The following is a 16,003-nucleotide window of genomic DNA, read 5'->3' as shown; positions in this document are numbered from 1 at the left end:
GCCTGTTAAGATTAAGTGGGGAAGCAAACATCAATATCACCTTTTTGACGCCAACAAGACCAGGTTTACCTAGAGACTTCAATTAGGCAGAACCACATCGCTGTTGACACTACCATCAAATGCCACGTACGGACTTGTTACTGGGTGAGTCAGCAAGGCGGCGTCGAAGGTTGCGGTGCAGCTTGCGGTCGTCGAGTGACGCGCGTATCTTCCTGTTGACACCAGTTCATTAGGAGTTCTTCCGGATCTTACAGTAGCTGACGAAAGAGCACCAGGGTGATCACGAGGTCATGCAGAAAGAAAAAGTCTATATTAGTTACTCAGACAGCGCTGCCATGTTCACCTGGTGGAGCTCAGTCTGCCTTCTTGACCTTCTTGGACTTGTGTCGGGTCTTCTTGGGAGCCGAGTTGCCCTTGGCAGGGCGCTTGTTCTTCTTGGGCTTCTCCTCCATGGTTTCACCGCCGTCCTTATCCTTGTTCTCCTCCTCGTCAGACTCGTCGTCCGGGTACAGGTCGGCCATGTCATCCTTCTCTTCCTGCTGCTGCTGCTTCTTCTTGCCCTTCTTGGGCTTGGCAGCCTCCTCATCCTCGTCATCATCAGCGTCTCCCTCCTCTTCTTCCTCCTCGGACGAGTAGATGACCTGGCTGTTGGCGAACTCGAAGGCGTCGGCGTCGAACTCGCCGTTGACTGGCATCCCATTGCCGTCCTGGTCGTCCTCGCTCCTCTGGACCTTGACCTTGACGTGCTGCTTCATGCGCTTGTAGCGCTTGCCCTGCACGTGCTTCTCCACCTCCGCCGGGATGCGGTTGAGGATGGTACCCGTGACGTTGCAGTACAGGCTCTTGGCCAGCCGTCGGTGCGGCACGATGTATGGCTCGTACTGCGAGTAGTCGTGGCAGTACCAGTCGCGCGCCTTGACGAACTTCTTGGACTTGAGGTGCGTCTCGATCACGTCCGCGCGCGGCAGCATCTCGTGCTGCGTCAGGCCGCACTTGACGCGCACGCGCTTGCCGTCGCTCTCGCCAGTCTCCACCAGCTCCAGGAACTCATGCTTGCTCAGCAGCTGCTGCACCGCGGGCTCCAACGCACTCGACGCCATCACTTCGAGGACAATTGCAGTCAGAATGGCACAATCGACCGAGGAGCTCCATTCATAAACGGATTGTTTATGTTCGTAATTGGTGTGGCGTACATACGATGAAGTTGAAGTGCCTTGGTCCGAACGCGGCTAATGAAGGTGAAATTGAGCAGATTAAGCGGGTGCGTGATAACAACCTGCCAGGTTACCTGGTGATTCTGCGCGAGCACCTCTGTAAAAGCAATGCGGCAGTAGAACACCGCTGTCAGCAGCGTCTGTGTGAGTGAGTTCAACCAGTCGCTAGTACGTAGCGACTCGCTACTGAAAGTCGACATCCACGAGCTACTGTAGACGAGTGCAAGAACTGGCACATCAAAAGCTGGTCCCACACCAACTGACGAAGCCGAAGACCGCGAGGCAAATGATCGAACCGGTTCCACGTCTCCAATGTTCGCTCCGCCACAAGGACGAACGTGTCTTCATCATCTATTGGCGGGGGAGTGTGGACATCAAGCTCCCTGAACACGCGGAGAAGTTGATCCATAAGCCTTCCTCCGGCAATTCCTCCGCGCACGTATCAGGTTTGAAAGCTTTTAGGCCTTCTGATTGGTTGACTCACTTCAACTTCACCTATTGCGTGGTCCCCACAACTGTACCACTATATCGGTACCCACGCCTTCCACCAGTCAAAGGCAGCATCATTCGCTGATCATGGGCAAGAAGAGCAGCGCCAAGGGCAGCGGCCGCAAGCGCAAGGCCGGGCACCTGGGCTTCCAGGCGGGCGAGATCGCCTTCATCGAGGATGAGATGGCGGCGCTGGCGGCTGAGTACGGACTCGACGTGGACGGCGACGTGGCCGCGCACGTGCAGCAGCGGCGCCAGAGCAAGAAGACGCGGCGCCGACAGCTCAAGAGCAGCTCGCAGCCTTCAAATAGCGAGCAGCAGTCCTCCAGCTCCCGCATTAAGTTGCTGCAAGCCAAGCCCAAGGCCAGCGAGGCTAGTGACGACACGGAGGACGCGCACAAGTTGTTGCTCAAGCGTCTGGCCGCTGTGTTGCCCGACACGTGCGCGTTGCGCGCGTGCGGCGTGCCCGGCTGCTCGTGCGTCAATGGCGCGCGCTCTTTAGGGCTGCCGGAGCAAGATGAGGCAGGTTCCAACGCTCACAAGCACCTGTTGCAGCGTGCGCAGTGCAACAAGTGCCAGCATGGGGCGCTGCAACACTCTGTTGTGTTGCGCGAGGACGCGGACGCTGCTGCGGCGCTGCCCAGCGGTGGGCAGAGATTGCTTCAGACGCTGTTCCAGATCATTCGGCTGGCGCGCATCGGCGCCAGCATCTTCCGCAGCCGCGTGTGGACCAAGTCCGCGTTGGAGCGGTTGGAGGCCGTGCTGCTGCACCTTAAGAAGCAGTTTGCTGCAGGTGGCACCCAGAACGGTCAGAAGTCGGCGGACGAACTGAAGCAGGAGATGCAGCTGCTTACAGATCTGCAGGCGCAGCTCCGCAAGGCCCAGCAGGCTGTCGGAACGGCGTCGAGGGACGAACTCCCCATTGCGCTGGCCTGCGTGACTGATCAAATGTACTTCCAGGTGTATTACGCGACGCTGGTGCTGTATGGACGCGCGTGCGGAGCCGTGCCCACACCTGAGACGTACTTGAAGGAGCTGGAGCAGTTCACGCCCGAGAGCACGAAAATGCTGGAAGCGTTCTTGAACCGAGAGCTGTCGGGATCCGGTGTGCCGTCACGGTTGATTGAGACGCTGGCGCTCCCGGTTGAGTCGGGTGCCTCGCAAGACGAAGTTGCTCGTGAGAGAATGCGTGTTGCCCAGCTTGAGAGTGAGAACCCGCTGCTATCTATCTACCACGCGCGACTGCGTGAGGGTGTGCGCCTCTTTTACGAGGAGGGCGTCGGCATGGACGGCGAGATGGATGCGGTGCTGGCTGCGCCGAAGGGTAGCGATGCCGTTGCGAGCAAGAAGACCAAGGGCAGCAAAAAGAAGCCGCAGAAGAAGCACTACCGCCGTGAGAGGAATAACAGCGCTCGTCCTGGAGGTGAAGCTGAGGGATCAACTCTCGTGGAGATGCCGAGTTATCCTCTACTAGCGCAGTGGCGCAACAACTGCCGTGATTGGTGCTGTCATATGTACGCTTACGCCACGCCGACACAGGAAGCTCTGGATGTGATGGCGGAGCACGCACCTATCGTCGAGGTTGGTGCCGGCACCGGCTACTGGAGCTCGCTGCTGCAGCGCGCTGACGTTGACGTCGTTGCTTACGATAAGGCTCCGCCTAGCGCTGATGGTGCGGAGGGCAACGCTTACCACGGCCACGTGCCGCCGTTCTGCTCCATCGGTCGTGGTGGCCCCGAAGTGCTTGGCCAGGAAGATATGGCTGGGCGCAGCCTGTTCCTGTGCTACCCTCCTCCAGGCGACGCAATGGCCGTGCGCAGTGTGCAGTTGTTCCAGGGCGACGTGATCTTGCACGTCGGCGAGTGGCAGGGTGACACGGGCGACAGTCGTTTCGAGAGCGAGCTGCACCGCCGCTTTGTGCTGGAGCAGGAGATTTCGCTGCCCAATTGGGGCAACTCCGCCTACGGATTGACGGTGTGGCGGCGTAAGTCGAAGGGTGCTGAGTCTGTGGCATGGCGTGCAATGAGCTGCTTCCATTGCGACAAGACCCTGGCCGATGCTGCTGCTGAGGACGAGCCGCTGCGACGCTGTGTGGTCTGCAAGACCAACGTGTACTGTTCGCCCATCTGCGCTCAACGAGACGCGGTGGCCCATGCGGCCGAGCACGCAAAGCGCCTGGTGTTCTCGGAAGACCCTACTTCGGACATTGCTTACGACCGCATTTTCAAGAATGAGGCGTACTACCGTGAGCTGCAGGAGCCCGACCTGGACGACACCGTCGTTGCTGTCAAGAGCAACTGGAACGCGCTGGTGAAGGCCGATTCGTCTGCCCAGGACGACGACGACATGGACTCCAACGACGAAAGCCAAGACGAGGGAGACGAGGACGACAGTGATGGCGACGATTCTGAAACGGAAGCTGAGCCTGCGAAGACCTCCAAGAAGACTGCGTTCGCCTTCAACTTCGGCGCCTAGACGACTTCACTTTCAAACTGATAGAGACAAAACACGACTTGCTATATAAGTATGTTACTTCCTCCTACTGCTTCCCTGCGGCTCGGTGCATCTGCCGCAGCTGCTTCTTGAGCCACATATCGCGGAGCTCGCCCGGTTCCATGACGGAGAACAAATCCGCCTTCCTCGAGTCCAGCATCAGGTCAAAGGCGTCCACCACATCTCGCAGCGGCCACGACGCCGCGTAACTCTCCTGCACGGCGAACACCGCCCTCTCAACGGGCGTCCGCAGCAACCCCTCCTCCTCCAGTTGGTGCCGGGTCTTCCAGTCTTCAATCGACCCTCTGTCCCTCTGCACTGCATCGTTCTCCTCGTTCTCTTCTTCTTCTCCTCCTTCTCGTTCCTCCGCCACGACCATGTGCTCTCCAGGCCCCGAAACTTCGGGATGGCGCGACCTGAACCTCGTATACCAGCCCGAGGAGATCGCGGCGTCGGGGCCGCTCTGAAGTCGCAGCACCTCGTTGGCCTTCACCAGCAGCTCGCGCCGCCGCACCGGCAGCCCCGCGGCCTGCAGCTCCCGCATCCAGAGCAGCAGTTGGCGCTCTCCATCGACTGTCAGCGCTGGTCGAGGCCCCCGCCGCTTGGCCACAATCGACTCGCCGCGGCGACGGCGCGCCGCGTACTTAAGCAAGGTGCGGTAGGGCACATTCAGCTCCGGGCTCACGACGACCGCGCGCTCGCCGCCGGCCACGACGCGCTCCACGCCCCGGGCCAAGTCGTCGTCGCTGTACTGCTTGCGCTGCTTGGGCGGCATCTTGAGTTATTGTCACATTCTGACTCAAAATATGACAATACCATTTCCTCAAAATAAATGTAACGTTAAAATTTAGTAAGTCTTAGATGCCATTTTATTCTTCGTAAAACGATGCGGCAATTGAAGTGTGCCCGAGGACTGGCAGCGGAAGTTCTTAACATATGCTAATGTGGTCTCCTCTCAAGGCGGTTCGTAGTGCTTTATGGAGACTCATTCATACATTTGCGGATGCTGTTTGATTTTTTTCCCTACAGGATACTGTACTGACAAACGCCATGGACACCAACGCAGGAGCGAGGATACCCAAGCATGCTCGGTCAGCCTCACAGTTTGAACTCCGATGTGCCAAAAGGCTGGGTAGCGCCGGACTTTTGCTGGATGTTGTTCTCATCGGTGCGTGCAATTGTGCTGAGCTCCATCCTAAATCCAATTTCCGACAATCGGCGACACCATCGTCGTCAGTTTCCTGCGCGATCAGCGGTGCTGGGCAAAATTCCTGCACTCGGCGCAACGCCACACGCCTGATATCATGTGGCTACTCTCTAGCGGTCTCCGCTGGCGGCGGTGGGAGTTCTACGAATTCGGAGACCGTGGCGGCGGTCGTGACTGAAGTTCGGTGGAGGTGGAGAAACATATCGCGCGCGTCGAGCGTTCGTTCAGTACGCGAAACGCACTCGGTGGGTGAAACGTCATGCAATTCTCGCCAAGAAGACAGCCGGGGTTAGGAGGCATTTGTAGCCTGCGCACGCCTCAAGTCGGCAGTTTGACACGCGCAGTAGGTGACCTATCCTGGAGACAACAGCACTTCCGTGTTATAACTGAAGTTGAGGCCTGGTGTCGCAAGACGCGTTCCTTTCGCGGCACGACTTGAGCGTGCGCCCTCCGGCCACTGCTGACTGCAACGCTGGCCAAGCAATCGGTATGGCAGGAGCGCCGACGAGAGCAAAGCGTTCTGCGCATGTAAAGTGTGGAGTCAACCTGGACCTTTTTTGAGTCGAAAGTTGTACTAAATGGGTCGATCCCGGTTTTACACAGGTATTACCGGTGCTACCGCCTAGCCTGTTTTGTATTGGCTAACGGAAAGCAGTAGGTATTCGGGTTTTCCCGGGCGATCCGTTCCCATAGAAATGGGCTGTTTCAAACACGCGAGAGACGGTAGAACCGGTATATCGTGGATGACCCGTCCGGGCCAATGTACTGAGGCGTAACTGGGTTATGTACCCCGTTACGTAACTGGTCCCCCCTGGGTTACACGTCGTAATTCGCGCAGTCGACAGCTAGTCAGAGCGGATCGGCACTGCACTGCACACTGCAGCGCTGCAGCATTTCCACTTCGGCCTCGCAACCGAAAGTACCTCACGCACCCCCCGCGCTTCCTTCGCTCTCTGCGGCTTCTTGTCAGATCGCGAGGAAGCAGTTCACAGCAGGGGTCTCCACTCTCTCAATTGACCATTGAACGGACGTTGACGACATTGACACAAGTCTCGCCCTGCCTTGACGACGACGACGCATAGACAGTAGACGGACGATGCGGTGTGGTTGGGTTCGCGTGATCATGGCGGCCTGCCTCGTGCTGGCGGCGGTGCACGCCCAGGAGGGCAGCTACAGCGGCAGCGGCAGTCTGGCCGACGTCGTGGGCGACGAGCAGCAGCAGGAGCAGCAGCAACAACAGGAGGAGAGCACCCCGACGCCGACGCCGACGCCGACGTCGACGACGTCAGCCCCCACCACCACGAGCTTCTCCAGCTCGTCGCTGGGCCTGGGCGTTCTGCAGGCCAACTCGGTCACGGGCACGGTGGACTCGGCCGCGGAAGTGGTGGACCAGACGGCGGACACGACCTCATCTACGGTGCAGGGCGTGGTCAGCACGGCGAGCTCGGCTGTGGGCGACGTTGCCAATCCGACGACGTCGACGGTGCAGCAGGTTTCGTCCACGGTGAGCTCGGCGGCGGACGACGTGACGCAAACCGCTTCTTCGGCTGTGAACGACGTCGCTCAGACCGCGACTTCTGCCGTGGACGATGTCGCTCACACCGCGACTTCTGCCGTGGACGATGTCGCTCAGACTGCGACTTCAGCTGTGGACGATGTGGCTCAGACGACGGGCTCGACGCTGGATGGAGTCACGAGGACGGTGGGCTCTACACTGGATGATACGACCGATACCGTGGGCTCGACTCTGGACGATACGACTGATACCGTGGGCTCGACTCTCGACGACGTGACCCAGACTGTGGGCTCGACGCTGGACGACGTGACCCAGACTGTGGGCTCGACGCTGGACGATGTGACTAGCACGGCAGGCTCTACCTTGGACGATGTGACGTACACTGTAGGCTCTACGCTCGGCGATGGCGCCGATACTCTGGACGACGTTGTGTACACTGTGGGCTCGACCATGGATGACTTTACGTACGTGGTGGGCTCGACGCTGGGCGATGTTGCCTCAACTGTTGGCTCGGCTGTCGATGGAGTCACGCAGAATGTGGATGAAGTCACGCAGACGGCGAGCTCCACTGTGCAGGACGTTACCGACACGGTGGACTCGACTGTGAGCGGGGCGACTGACGTTGTGGACTCGGTGGTGGACACTGTCGCCCCAGCGGTGGAGACTGTGACTAGCACGGCGGGATCGACGGTGAACAAGGTGGCCGACACTGCGTCGACCGGTGTGCAGACGACGGCTCCTGTTGTTAACACCGTGGCCAAAACTGCATCGACTGTGGTCAAGACGGCGGCTCCTGTTGTCAAGTCGGTGGCTAGCACGACGGCTTCGACCTTGAACACCGTGGTGCAGACGGCGGCGCCAGTTGCGAAGACTGTGGCGAACACGGCCGGCTCAACGGTGAACACGGTCGCTAACACCGTGGTGCAGACGACAGCGCCTGTGGCGAACAAGGTGACCAGCACGGTCGGCTCCACGGTGAACATGGTGGCCAACACTGCATCGACTGTGGTGAAAACTTCGGCCCTCGTTGCTACTACGGCTACTACCACGGCTAAGACTACGACGAATACTGTACCCGCGACGAAGTCCGGCCTAACGACTTCATTTACGACTGCCCCCACGACGACCGCGCCTACCAAGACCGGCACGACCAAGACTGGCGTTATGACCAAGACTACCACGGCTCCGTCCAAGCTGTCTTCTTCGCAGAAGGCGGACGGGAAGGCCAAGTCCATTATCTCGAACCTGGTGACTCTGACGGCCACGCAGTCGTCGGGCTCCAAGACAGAGGAGGAGGAGGAGACGAGCGCCGGCGACACTGCCTCGAGCAAGTCGAGCTCCAAGACCAAGAAGAGCACGTCGGCCGGTGATGAATCCGACAGCAGCGACGAGTCTGTGTTCGTGCACAAGAAGGACTCGTCCTATTCTTCCTCGTCGTCGGCTGACGTTGCGGACGTGACCAAGAAGCCCTCGACCAAGACTACGAAGAAGCCCAGCACCAAGTCGCTGAGCTCCAGCGCTTCCGACAACGACTCTGGCTCGGGCTCGGAGGAGGTTGGACTCCCGTCGGACGACTCGGCTTCCGCCTCTCCCTCGGGTAGTGCGGCCTCCATGCCGGGATCGATGGAAGTTCCCGACGTGGGTGACGTCTCCACGGAGGAGCCGAGCAAGACGGCGCTGCGTCCGGAGCCCACGACGGCGGCGCCGACCGCTGCGCCTGCTGCCCCTGCTGCACCGGCCGCTACCACTGCGGCACCTGCAGCGTCAACCTCTGGCAGCAGCAGCTTGCAGAGCCAGGAGGCCCAGGCCAAGCGTGCTGAGGATGTGTCGGGCAGCTCGGGCGCTGGTACGTCCGCCTTGTTCACGGTGGTGGGCGTTGCTGGCTGTGCTGCCGTTGTCGCCATCGTCGCGTACATGAAGAAGCAGAACCACGAGACGGAGGCCACGGGCCCGAACGGCGAGCGGATGTCTGGGGCTACGGCGGAGGGAGCTCGCACCTCGGAGGACAGCGTGTACAACGACCCGCTGGGCACGCGCTACTCCAGCATTGTCATGATCACGCCCAATGGCGACGGCGTGTGCATCTTGTAGACATCGGGTGGCACGGGATCGCCTTGTGAATTGCACAGCATGTTGATAGCTTTTCCCTCGGAAGTTTTGAGACTTAAGTAATCGAGTGTGTTGCCGAGAAGAATAAGTGAGTGAATGAGTTTTGCCAACAATCTTCCTATTCTACTACTTGTTGGTCCAGATCTGCTGCAGCAGTAGGAAGCACTAGACGCACTGTGACATCACCGCGGTCCTTGCGCATGCTGTCGAGCGGGTGGAAAGGTGTCAGCCCCACTGGAAAAGCAAGGCGGTTGCAGAATGTAGTTTCAACCTCGTACAGTTCGTTCGTAGGGTCTTCAGAATCGCACACGAGATACCACGTCACCGCCACAAGCTTCACACGCAGTCCAAAGGCCCACGTTGTCTCCTTGGAGCCTGGTACAGTCTCCAGATACGGGCCCACGTCCATGTGAACCTCCAGCGGAGCCGCGCGTGCCGACGCCGGGCGCAGCAGCACTCGATCCATCTCATGGTTGCTAAGGAACTTACCCAGTAATTCATACGAACTACCACCCGATTCCGTGCGGTTGCTCGCATGCAGCACCGCCATCGCAACCGACTGCAGCGCATTGCTCACTGCCATAGGCGTCTGCTCCGGCGTCTTGCCCGCTTGCCGCGCCAGGACATGCTCCAGCTCATGCTGCAGCGCATCCACGACGGCGTCGTACCCTCTCGTGCCTTCCACGCGCTGACCATTGATCAGCAGCTCGTCACGCCCGATATCCTTGGCGTCTTGGAAGATCTCTGCCTCTGACAACGTCGGCATGCGGCTGGCATTGCCCGGCTCGTCACTGGAGATGGCCAAAACCTGCTTCAAGTAGCTCTTGTCCCCCGTCTCCTCCTGCTCCACCGCTGCAACATCCTCTCTCTGCAGCCAGTTCGTCGACACCACCAGCTTCTGCTCCGGCAGACCTTCAAAAAGCTGCTCGACCACCTCTCGGAACAGCGTCAAGTCTTCGTTTTCCGCATCCAGAGCGTTGTGCAGCAGCCCCGTCATCTCTTCGAGTTGACGGCGCTCTGATGCACCCAGCGTCGTCTCCAGCAGCTTCTGATCGCCCCACTCTCCTGCCAATTGCTGCAGCTCTTCAGCCATAGCGTCCAACTCTTCCTGCAAGCTCTGTGGGCCGCTCTGCAGCTCGGCAAAGCTGCCACGAGCCAACTCAACGTGCAGGCGCGCGACCAGCACTAGCGCCTGCAGCGTTCGCATCCGCTCGCCACCGGCTTGCAAGGCGCTAGGCAGACCTTTAATGGCTGATAGTAGCGCCTCCTCGTTGCTGGCGTCGGCGTCAGGGGCGCTCAAGCGCGTCGCGCAGCTGTCCGGCGGAAGATCCGACATCTCTCGCTCGAGTTCCGAGAGGTCAAAGCCCCACTTCCCGGCGTCGGACGACGGCGAATCTGGCGCGGTTGGCTGCGCTTGCGTCTTGGCTTCATGGTCATGCAAAGTTGATGTAGCGGGGAGCTCTGGGGGCGACGCGGGGGCGTCGTCTTCCCATTCGTCCCAGGCTTCGTCGTCAGCGGTGGTCATTGTCACGCGTGGCACTTTGCGTTATGGGCGACATAGGAACATCGCGATTAAGTACGAAATGAGACTGCCGTCGAACTGGTGGTCGGTCAACTTGTCGTGCCTACCGGTACATGTAGGAGGCATCGGAAGACTGAAGTCAACGACTTTACCTGCTCGCTCTTAGCTGATGGAGGGGGCCAAGCCCGAAAGCTTGACTACATTATGATGTTGAAGCTATGCGACTACGATCATCACCTTGGCCACGTTGGCAACGAAATCTTCCAATGCAACCCGTTGCTCAATGATGCACCGTTGAGTTCGCATGCAAGCAGTGATGCTGGCCCGCACCGCATTGTGTAGGATGGAGGCGTGAATGTTTGGCGCTCCACCCATCATACATCCGACCTGCGACGCGCGACACTCGATCGGAGCTCGAGGTTTATGTGACTGTGTACGTCGCACACGGCCGCCCCTGCTCCAATGCATTCTCAACTTTCATCTGCAGCGAGCAGGTCGGAAGAAGCCCCTCACCTCGCTGTGTACCGGAAGTCAAGAAGGCCCCGTCTCACCATCTGATACCCAAACTTCAGAAAGGATACTTTGGCGACTGACAAAATACCCCCTCGTCCCAGCACACCGCATTGTACTAACACCCGTTCATTTCCAGCAACATGATCTGGACGCCCGTGGCCATGGCCAGCGTGGCCCTGTCCAGCGTGGCGGCGGCTCTCATCGCCTACAAGTTGTTTCGGGACTGGGACTTCCGCGTGTCCAGCGTGCGATGCCTCTTCCTCACGTTCTTCGTCTACCTGTGGCTCTACACGCTCGGTCGTCTGGGCTACTACATCTGGGTCTTGACACTGGCCAAGACGCAGTTCGTCGACAGCGTCAACCCGACGCCTCTCACGCCCGGAGAGCTGGACAAGCTCGGCATCTACATCACGCTGGACATCGCAGCCTCCTCGCAGGCCAGGGTCACCGCGGTGCTGTGTTTCTGCGACGTCATGCACTTTGGCGCCGCCTTCTGGGTGCTCCCGCTCACGTACGAGCTGTCCAAGATCGCGGCCAAGTCAATGGACCGCGGCATCGCCAAGGAGAGGGCCAAGATCCGCTTCTACATGGTCTCGGGCCACTCGCTCCTCCTTATCTTCCTGGTTGCCGAGATCGTCTTGACGGTGGTGCACGGCGGCTACTCGTTGACCACGTACCGACTTGTGATGTGCATCTACATCATGCAGATTATCACGATCGCGTACATGGTGGCGCTGCTGTTCTTCCTTCGACGCAAAGGACGCGACGTTGAGCCGGTGGACGGCCACTTTGAAGCTTCTCCGGTGTATCTACGACTCAAGAGGATCATGATGGTGTACGCTGTCGTGGCTTTCCAGTTCGAGGTCACGTCGCTCTACGTGTACGCCACCGACGTCATCCGGGACCACGTGTTACTCTGCTACATCGGTGTCAGCCAAGTCATTTACAACGCCACGGGGTTAGCCTTGGCGCCCTTCACAGGCTGCAGCTTGCCGTGCGTGTTGCGCGCCACGCATTGGATTCTACCGCGTGACGTCGAGTCCGAGTTAATAATCGCGATAGAGAACAACAACTCGCCTGCATTGTCGTCCGTTAGCGGGGTGGAGTTGGCGCCATTGCAGAACCCGGTCTTCGTCGTGACGGACATTGAGTCCTCGAGCGCTCTTTGGGCCGTAGGGGACGGTCGGAGTGCACGACGACATCCTCCGGAAGACTTTGGCGACGTATCGCGGCTACGAGATCACGACAGCGGGCGACTCGTTCCAGTTAGCCTTCCACACTGTCCGTGAGGCGGCCATGTACTGCCTGGATGTGCAGATGCAGCTACTCGCCGCTTCATGGCCGAAGGAGATCCATGGCCTCGTACCGGTGACGCGGAAAATTCGATCAGGAACTCGCCTAATCTTTCGCGGACTTCGAGTACGAATGGGGATCCACGACGCCGACCCAGCGGATGGTTCCCTCGTTCACAATACGCACGCTGTTACTGGCAAAATGACGTATACGGGAGCTGCGATGGAGATCGCGAACGAGATCGGAGATTTAGGTGAAGGTGGACAGATCATTGTGACGGAACGTGCAGCCCAGTGGCTGCGCGCTAACGACTGGATGTTCACGCACCAGCCTTTCGTCGTGGATCCTCTTCGTGACCACGCCTCAAGCTGTACCAAGTTCTGCCGGAGCAACTCGCCAAGCGCCGGAAAGTTTTCGAAGCGCTGGACGCTGCTGCTGATAATTTCCCCGACATGTGCAGCACTGCATCGGAAGCGACGATGCGCTATGATAGCCCTCACGAGCAGGAGCAAGAGCGGTGCACGTCACTAACACCAAAGCTGGCGCCGTTCCAAAGACTTTTGTAGTATTTCCACAGCCTACAGTTATGAAAAGTATTTATCTGACACGCCTAACTCGAAATTTCAATTCGCCCGAGCTTGTTGCTTCGTGCACTTTGTCTAGGTTTTAGCTGCCCCTCGGAGGTAGCGTGTGATTAGGAAGCTGATAATGCATCCCAAATATGTGCCCAAATCGCCCCAAATGTCCCAAATAATGAATTGTCTCTGTAACATTTAGGTACATATTTGGGGCCAAGTATATGACTGCTTTCTCGTAAAACTATCCCAAATATGTACCAAAACGGAGTTGACTGATTATGGTAGAATATCATCAAATCTCCGACCGCACTTAAGATGATAGGTATACAAATCCCCAGTCAAGCACGGTCGGAGCATAACAGTATTACCCTACCCCTTCCCAAAGTGTTATGCATACACAGTCCAAGATAGATTAGTCGTCCCGTTTGCTCATTGGTCGGAGCCTTGGGATGGATGGCACGGAGCGAGCGTAGCGAGCCCCCGCCTGCGGTTTGACAGTCCGTGTGCGTAGCACGCGGCTGCAAACCCTCGACCCCGCAGTGCTCTACCTAGCAAGCGGAGGCGACGCGTGCGAGCCGCAGCGGGCTTAGGGTTCTGGCCCAGCGAGCGCAGCAAGCCTTTAGGGGTTTTAGGTTCGCGAGTAGCGCGTAGCTGGGTGATAGTTAAAGGTGACCCCCCTCCTATCCGCATGTTTTGTGTACGAGTCGGAGAAAGTCGAAGGGTCGGAGGTTTTTGGGTATGGAGTAATATTCACTCTGTTCCAACCGCTACTCTTTTTTGTAATCCCAAACCGCTCGTACTCGACGACTTTCACCCAATGAATGCCTTAATTTCGATGAATTTTGGCCAATCGGAAGCCCATCTAAACTAGGGCATTTTTCCAACCGTTCCAACCATATTTGGTTGGAATTTTGTCAGAATATTTTTAATGCCATACAAATGTCTATAGAAATGCATATCCCAAAAATATCTTTCAGTTTCCAACCCGAATGGTCGGTACATATTTTTTTGTTCAGAGTAACAAGAGCAGGCAGGCTAGCATGTCGATCGCATCGCTTGCTCCTGCCAACAGCAAGAAGGCCAGGACGACGGCGATCAACTCGTTCACGACGTTCCTGGCCGCGGAGAGCATGACACTCGAAGCCACCCACCAGCTCAAGGACGGGGATAAGACAGGTAAGGTATTGCGTATTATACTAGTCAAGTATGCATATTCGTTAGCCACATCAGCCGAAAAGGTAAGAGCGACCAATACGTGTCTAGCATACTATGGCAACGTCAAGAATTGGCTAGTAGATAAGTACCCACTGCAAGGAGCTTTAGTTAAATCTCAGCTCCAAAAAATTCTATCTGGGCTGGGTAAGTATTGTAGGAACCGAGAGGAGGTCGGCGACGAGAAGAAAGCACCCCCGTGCTCTAAACAAGACTTAGAAACTATGGTGTCTCTACTGTACTCAACGGCTGCGACGGAGATTGAATACCTCGACGCGGCCCTAGTCGTGATGATGTGGTACCTTTACGGTCGAAGCTCGGACGCGGAAACAGTCGAGAAGAGCCAGCTATCCATCTTGCCTGGGAAGTAATTAATTACGATGTTCTTAGCAGAATTATTTTAACACTGAGGGCATTTATGCTAGGTGGCGTCTTATTTCTTCGATTTAAGCGGGTTAAAACAGCTTTACTACAAGGCATCTCCTTATTCAAGGACCCAACAAATTTCTTGACATGTCCTCTGCAAGCTTTGGCTGTGGCGCTGGTTATGCAGAAGGCACCAAGCCAGCGCATGCTCCCTCAGTTCATCGCCAAAAAGCACAGATCAGATGATATTGATGATGTACAGGAGCTTGCACTGATTGAACTACTGGAAGTTGATGATGACCAGCCTTCTATGGAGGAATCTGAAGCACCTTCGACAAAGCGGGCAGTTCCTGGTGCACAAGCATACGTCAACAGGTTGCTGGTTAGAGTTAAAAAACTCGCCCATTTGTGAAGCATTCGTATGACGCCAGATCTTACCTCTCATTCGTTTCGACGTGGTGGGGCCATGCATGCCAACGACGGTACCTTGGCGGAAAACTGGATTATCGAGCGCGGGGGCTGGCAGCTGGACCGCGTCAATAAGGCCTTCGAGTACATGCTTGGTACAACCCAAGCCGACCAAAAGGTGTCCCGCGTCCTGAGTGGCTGGAAGCCCAAGGACGGCGCGCGGCTACCAACGCTAGCCGCTCTGGCCACGCCAGTCTTGGTCCGCGCTCGCAAGATGCAAAAGCTTCTCTTTTCCAGTACGATGGCTTTCGCTGATGCTACCTTGAACCTCGACGACGACGCCGCTGACGTCCTTACGGCTACCCTGTTCATGCATTACCCCGACATGTTAGTGCTCTGCCCAAGCAGCCCGCTCATCACGAAGATACGTGAACTCCTAGCACAACGAGCCATCGGTGAGTCCGAGCTGCTCGCGTGGAGTGTGACGATTAACCAGGCATTCGTGGCACCTCCTGCATCAGAGGCTTCGGCTAGCGCTGGTGAGGAGCAGTCGCCTGCGTTGATTGACCTCATCAAACGCCAGTCCGAGCAGATCGACGTCTTAATCCTGCAGAACAAACGACTCGACGAGCGCATATTAGCTGTTGAAGCACACTTACCAACACAGCCGCAACTCAATCAGCAAACACCGACGCCACGCTTCCTGCTCCCGAGCAACCACCGCCAATAGGAGCTACGACGACACGCCCGAAGAAGAAGGGAGCCCAGTCGTTGTCGGCAATCTGGTTCGAGTGGTTTACAGCGGAGCCTCGTGTGTATGGTCGCGTTCTGTAAAGAAGACATCGTTGTACGAGTACAGGAACATCGCAGGGTATCTCATGCTCTTCTTACCCGAAGGTTTCGCGCTTGACACTTCGTCGCCTGCATACAAAAGCGAGGTCCTGGAGCTAGGTGATAAAGCGCAGCAGAACGCACTCACCATCTTGAAATCGCACGGCTCCTCCGCGGTTGCAGCAAGTTCGGCGTTGAAGGCTCTTTGTCAGATGCAGAAGCTTGGTAAGCTCGGCGCTCATCGCCCAGTTC

At 57.6% G+C, this 16,003-nt stretch overlaps 9 protein-coding genes across 9 annotated transcripts; 5 read left to right on the top strand and 4 right to left on the bottom strand.

The window, feature by feature from the left end:
- Positions 1-353: 353 nt before the first annotated feature.
- PHYSODRAFT_565176 (hypothetical protein) lies at positions 354-1,107 on the bottom strand (the record flags this gene model as incomplete). The annotated part of the gene is made up of 2 exons (XM_009538320.1): positions 642-1,107; positions 354-527 (listed from the first exon to the last, which is right to left on the bottom strand). Exons 1-2 carry the CDS (start codon positions 1,098-1,100, stop codon positions 354-356), a joined length of 633 nt encoding a protein of 210 aa, XP_009536615.1. The 5' UTR covers positions 1,101-1,107.
- Positions 1,108-1,790: 683 nt separating this feature from the next.
- PHYSODRAFT_526507 (hypothetical protein) lies at positions 1,791-4,178 on the top strand (the record flags this gene model as incomplete). Its single annotated transcript, XM_009538319.1, has 1 exon — positions 1,791-4,178. One exon carries the CDS (start codon positions 1,791-1,793, stop codon positions 4,176-4,178), a length of 2,388 nt encoding a protein of 795 aa, XP_009536614.1.
- Positions 4,179-4,242: 64 nt separating this feature from the next.
- Positions 4,243-4,971, bottom strand: PHYSODRAFT_526543 (hypothetical protein; the record flags this gene model as incomplete). The annotated part of the gene is made up of 1 exon (XM_009538318.1): positions 4,243-4,971. One exon carries the CDS (start codon positions 4,969-4,971, stop codon positions 4,243-4,245), a length of 729 nt encoding a protein of 242 aa, XP_009536613.1.
- A 2,008-nt stretch (positions 4,972-6,979) lies between these two features.
- Positions 6,980-7,273, top strand: PHYSODRAFT_446409 (hypothetical protein; the record flags this gene model as incomplete). Its single annotated transcript, XM_009538317.1, has 1 exon — positions 6,980-7,273. A coding segment is annotated over one exon (294 nt), but the record flags the coding sequence as incomplete, so codon positions are not given.
- A 1,257-nt stretch (positions 7,274-8,530) lies between these two features.
- Positions 8,531-9,010, top strand: PHYSODRAFT_526714 (hypothetical protein; the record flags this gene model as incomplete). The annotated part of the gene is made up of 1 exon (XM_009538316.1): positions 8,531-9,010. The coding sequence occupies one exon, from the start codon at positions 8,531-8,533 to the stop codon at positions 9,008-9,010; it is 480 nt and encodes a 159-aa protein (XP_009536611.1).
- Positions 9,011-9,146: 136 nt separating this feature from the next.
- Positions 9,147-10,553, bottom strand: PHYSODRAFT_527196 (hypothetical protein; the record flags this gene model as incomplete). Its single annotated transcript, XM_009538315.1, has 1 exon — positions 9,147-10,553. The coding sequence occupies one exon, from the start codon at positions 10,551-10,553 to the stop codon at positions 9,147-9,149; it is 1,407 nt and encodes a 468-aa protein (XP_009536610.1).
- A 650-nt stretch (positions 10,554-11,203) lies between these two features.
- PHYSODRAFT_254212 (hypothetical protein) lies at positions 11,204-12,887 on the top strand (the record flags this gene model as incomplete). Its single annotated transcript, XM_009538314.1, has 2 exons — positions 11,204-12,235; positions 12,276-12,887. The coding sequence occupies 2 exons, from the start codon at positions 11,204-11,206 to the stop codon at positions 12,885-12,887; spliced, it is 1,644 nt and encodes a 547-aa protein (XP_009536609.1).
- Positions 12,888-13,974: 1,087 nt separating this feature from the next.
- PHYSODRAFT_527022 (hypothetical protein) lies at positions 13,975-14,517 on the top strand (the record flags this gene model as incomplete). The annotated part of the gene is made up of 1 exon (XM_009538313.1): positions 13,975-14,517. One exon carries the CDS (start codon positions 13,975-13,977, stop codon positions 14,515-14,517), a length of 543 nt encoding a protein of 180 aa, XP_009536608.1.
- Positions 14,518-14,521: 4 nt separating this feature from the next.
- PHYSODRAFT_526227 (hypothetical protein) lies at positions 14,522-14,719 on the bottom strand (the record flags this gene model as incomplete). Its single annotated transcript, XM_009538312.1, has 1 exon — positions 14,522-14,719. The coding sequence occupies one exon, from the start codon at positions 14,717-14,719 to the stop codon at positions 14,522-14,524; it is 198 nt and encodes a 65-aa protein (XP_009536607.1).
- Positions 14,720-16,003: the final 1,284 nt, after the last annotated feature.

The sequence above is a fragment of the Phytophthora sojae genome, assembly GCF_000149755.1.
Source record: "Phytophthora sojae unplaced genomic scaffold PHYSOscaffold_11, whole genome shotgun sequence".
NCBI lineage: Eukaryota > Oomycota > Peronosporomycetes > Peronosporales > Peronosporaceae > Phytophthora > Phytophthora sojae.
Note: the sequence above shows the minus strand (reverse complement) of the source record. Positions and strands in the feature narration are given on the sequence as shown.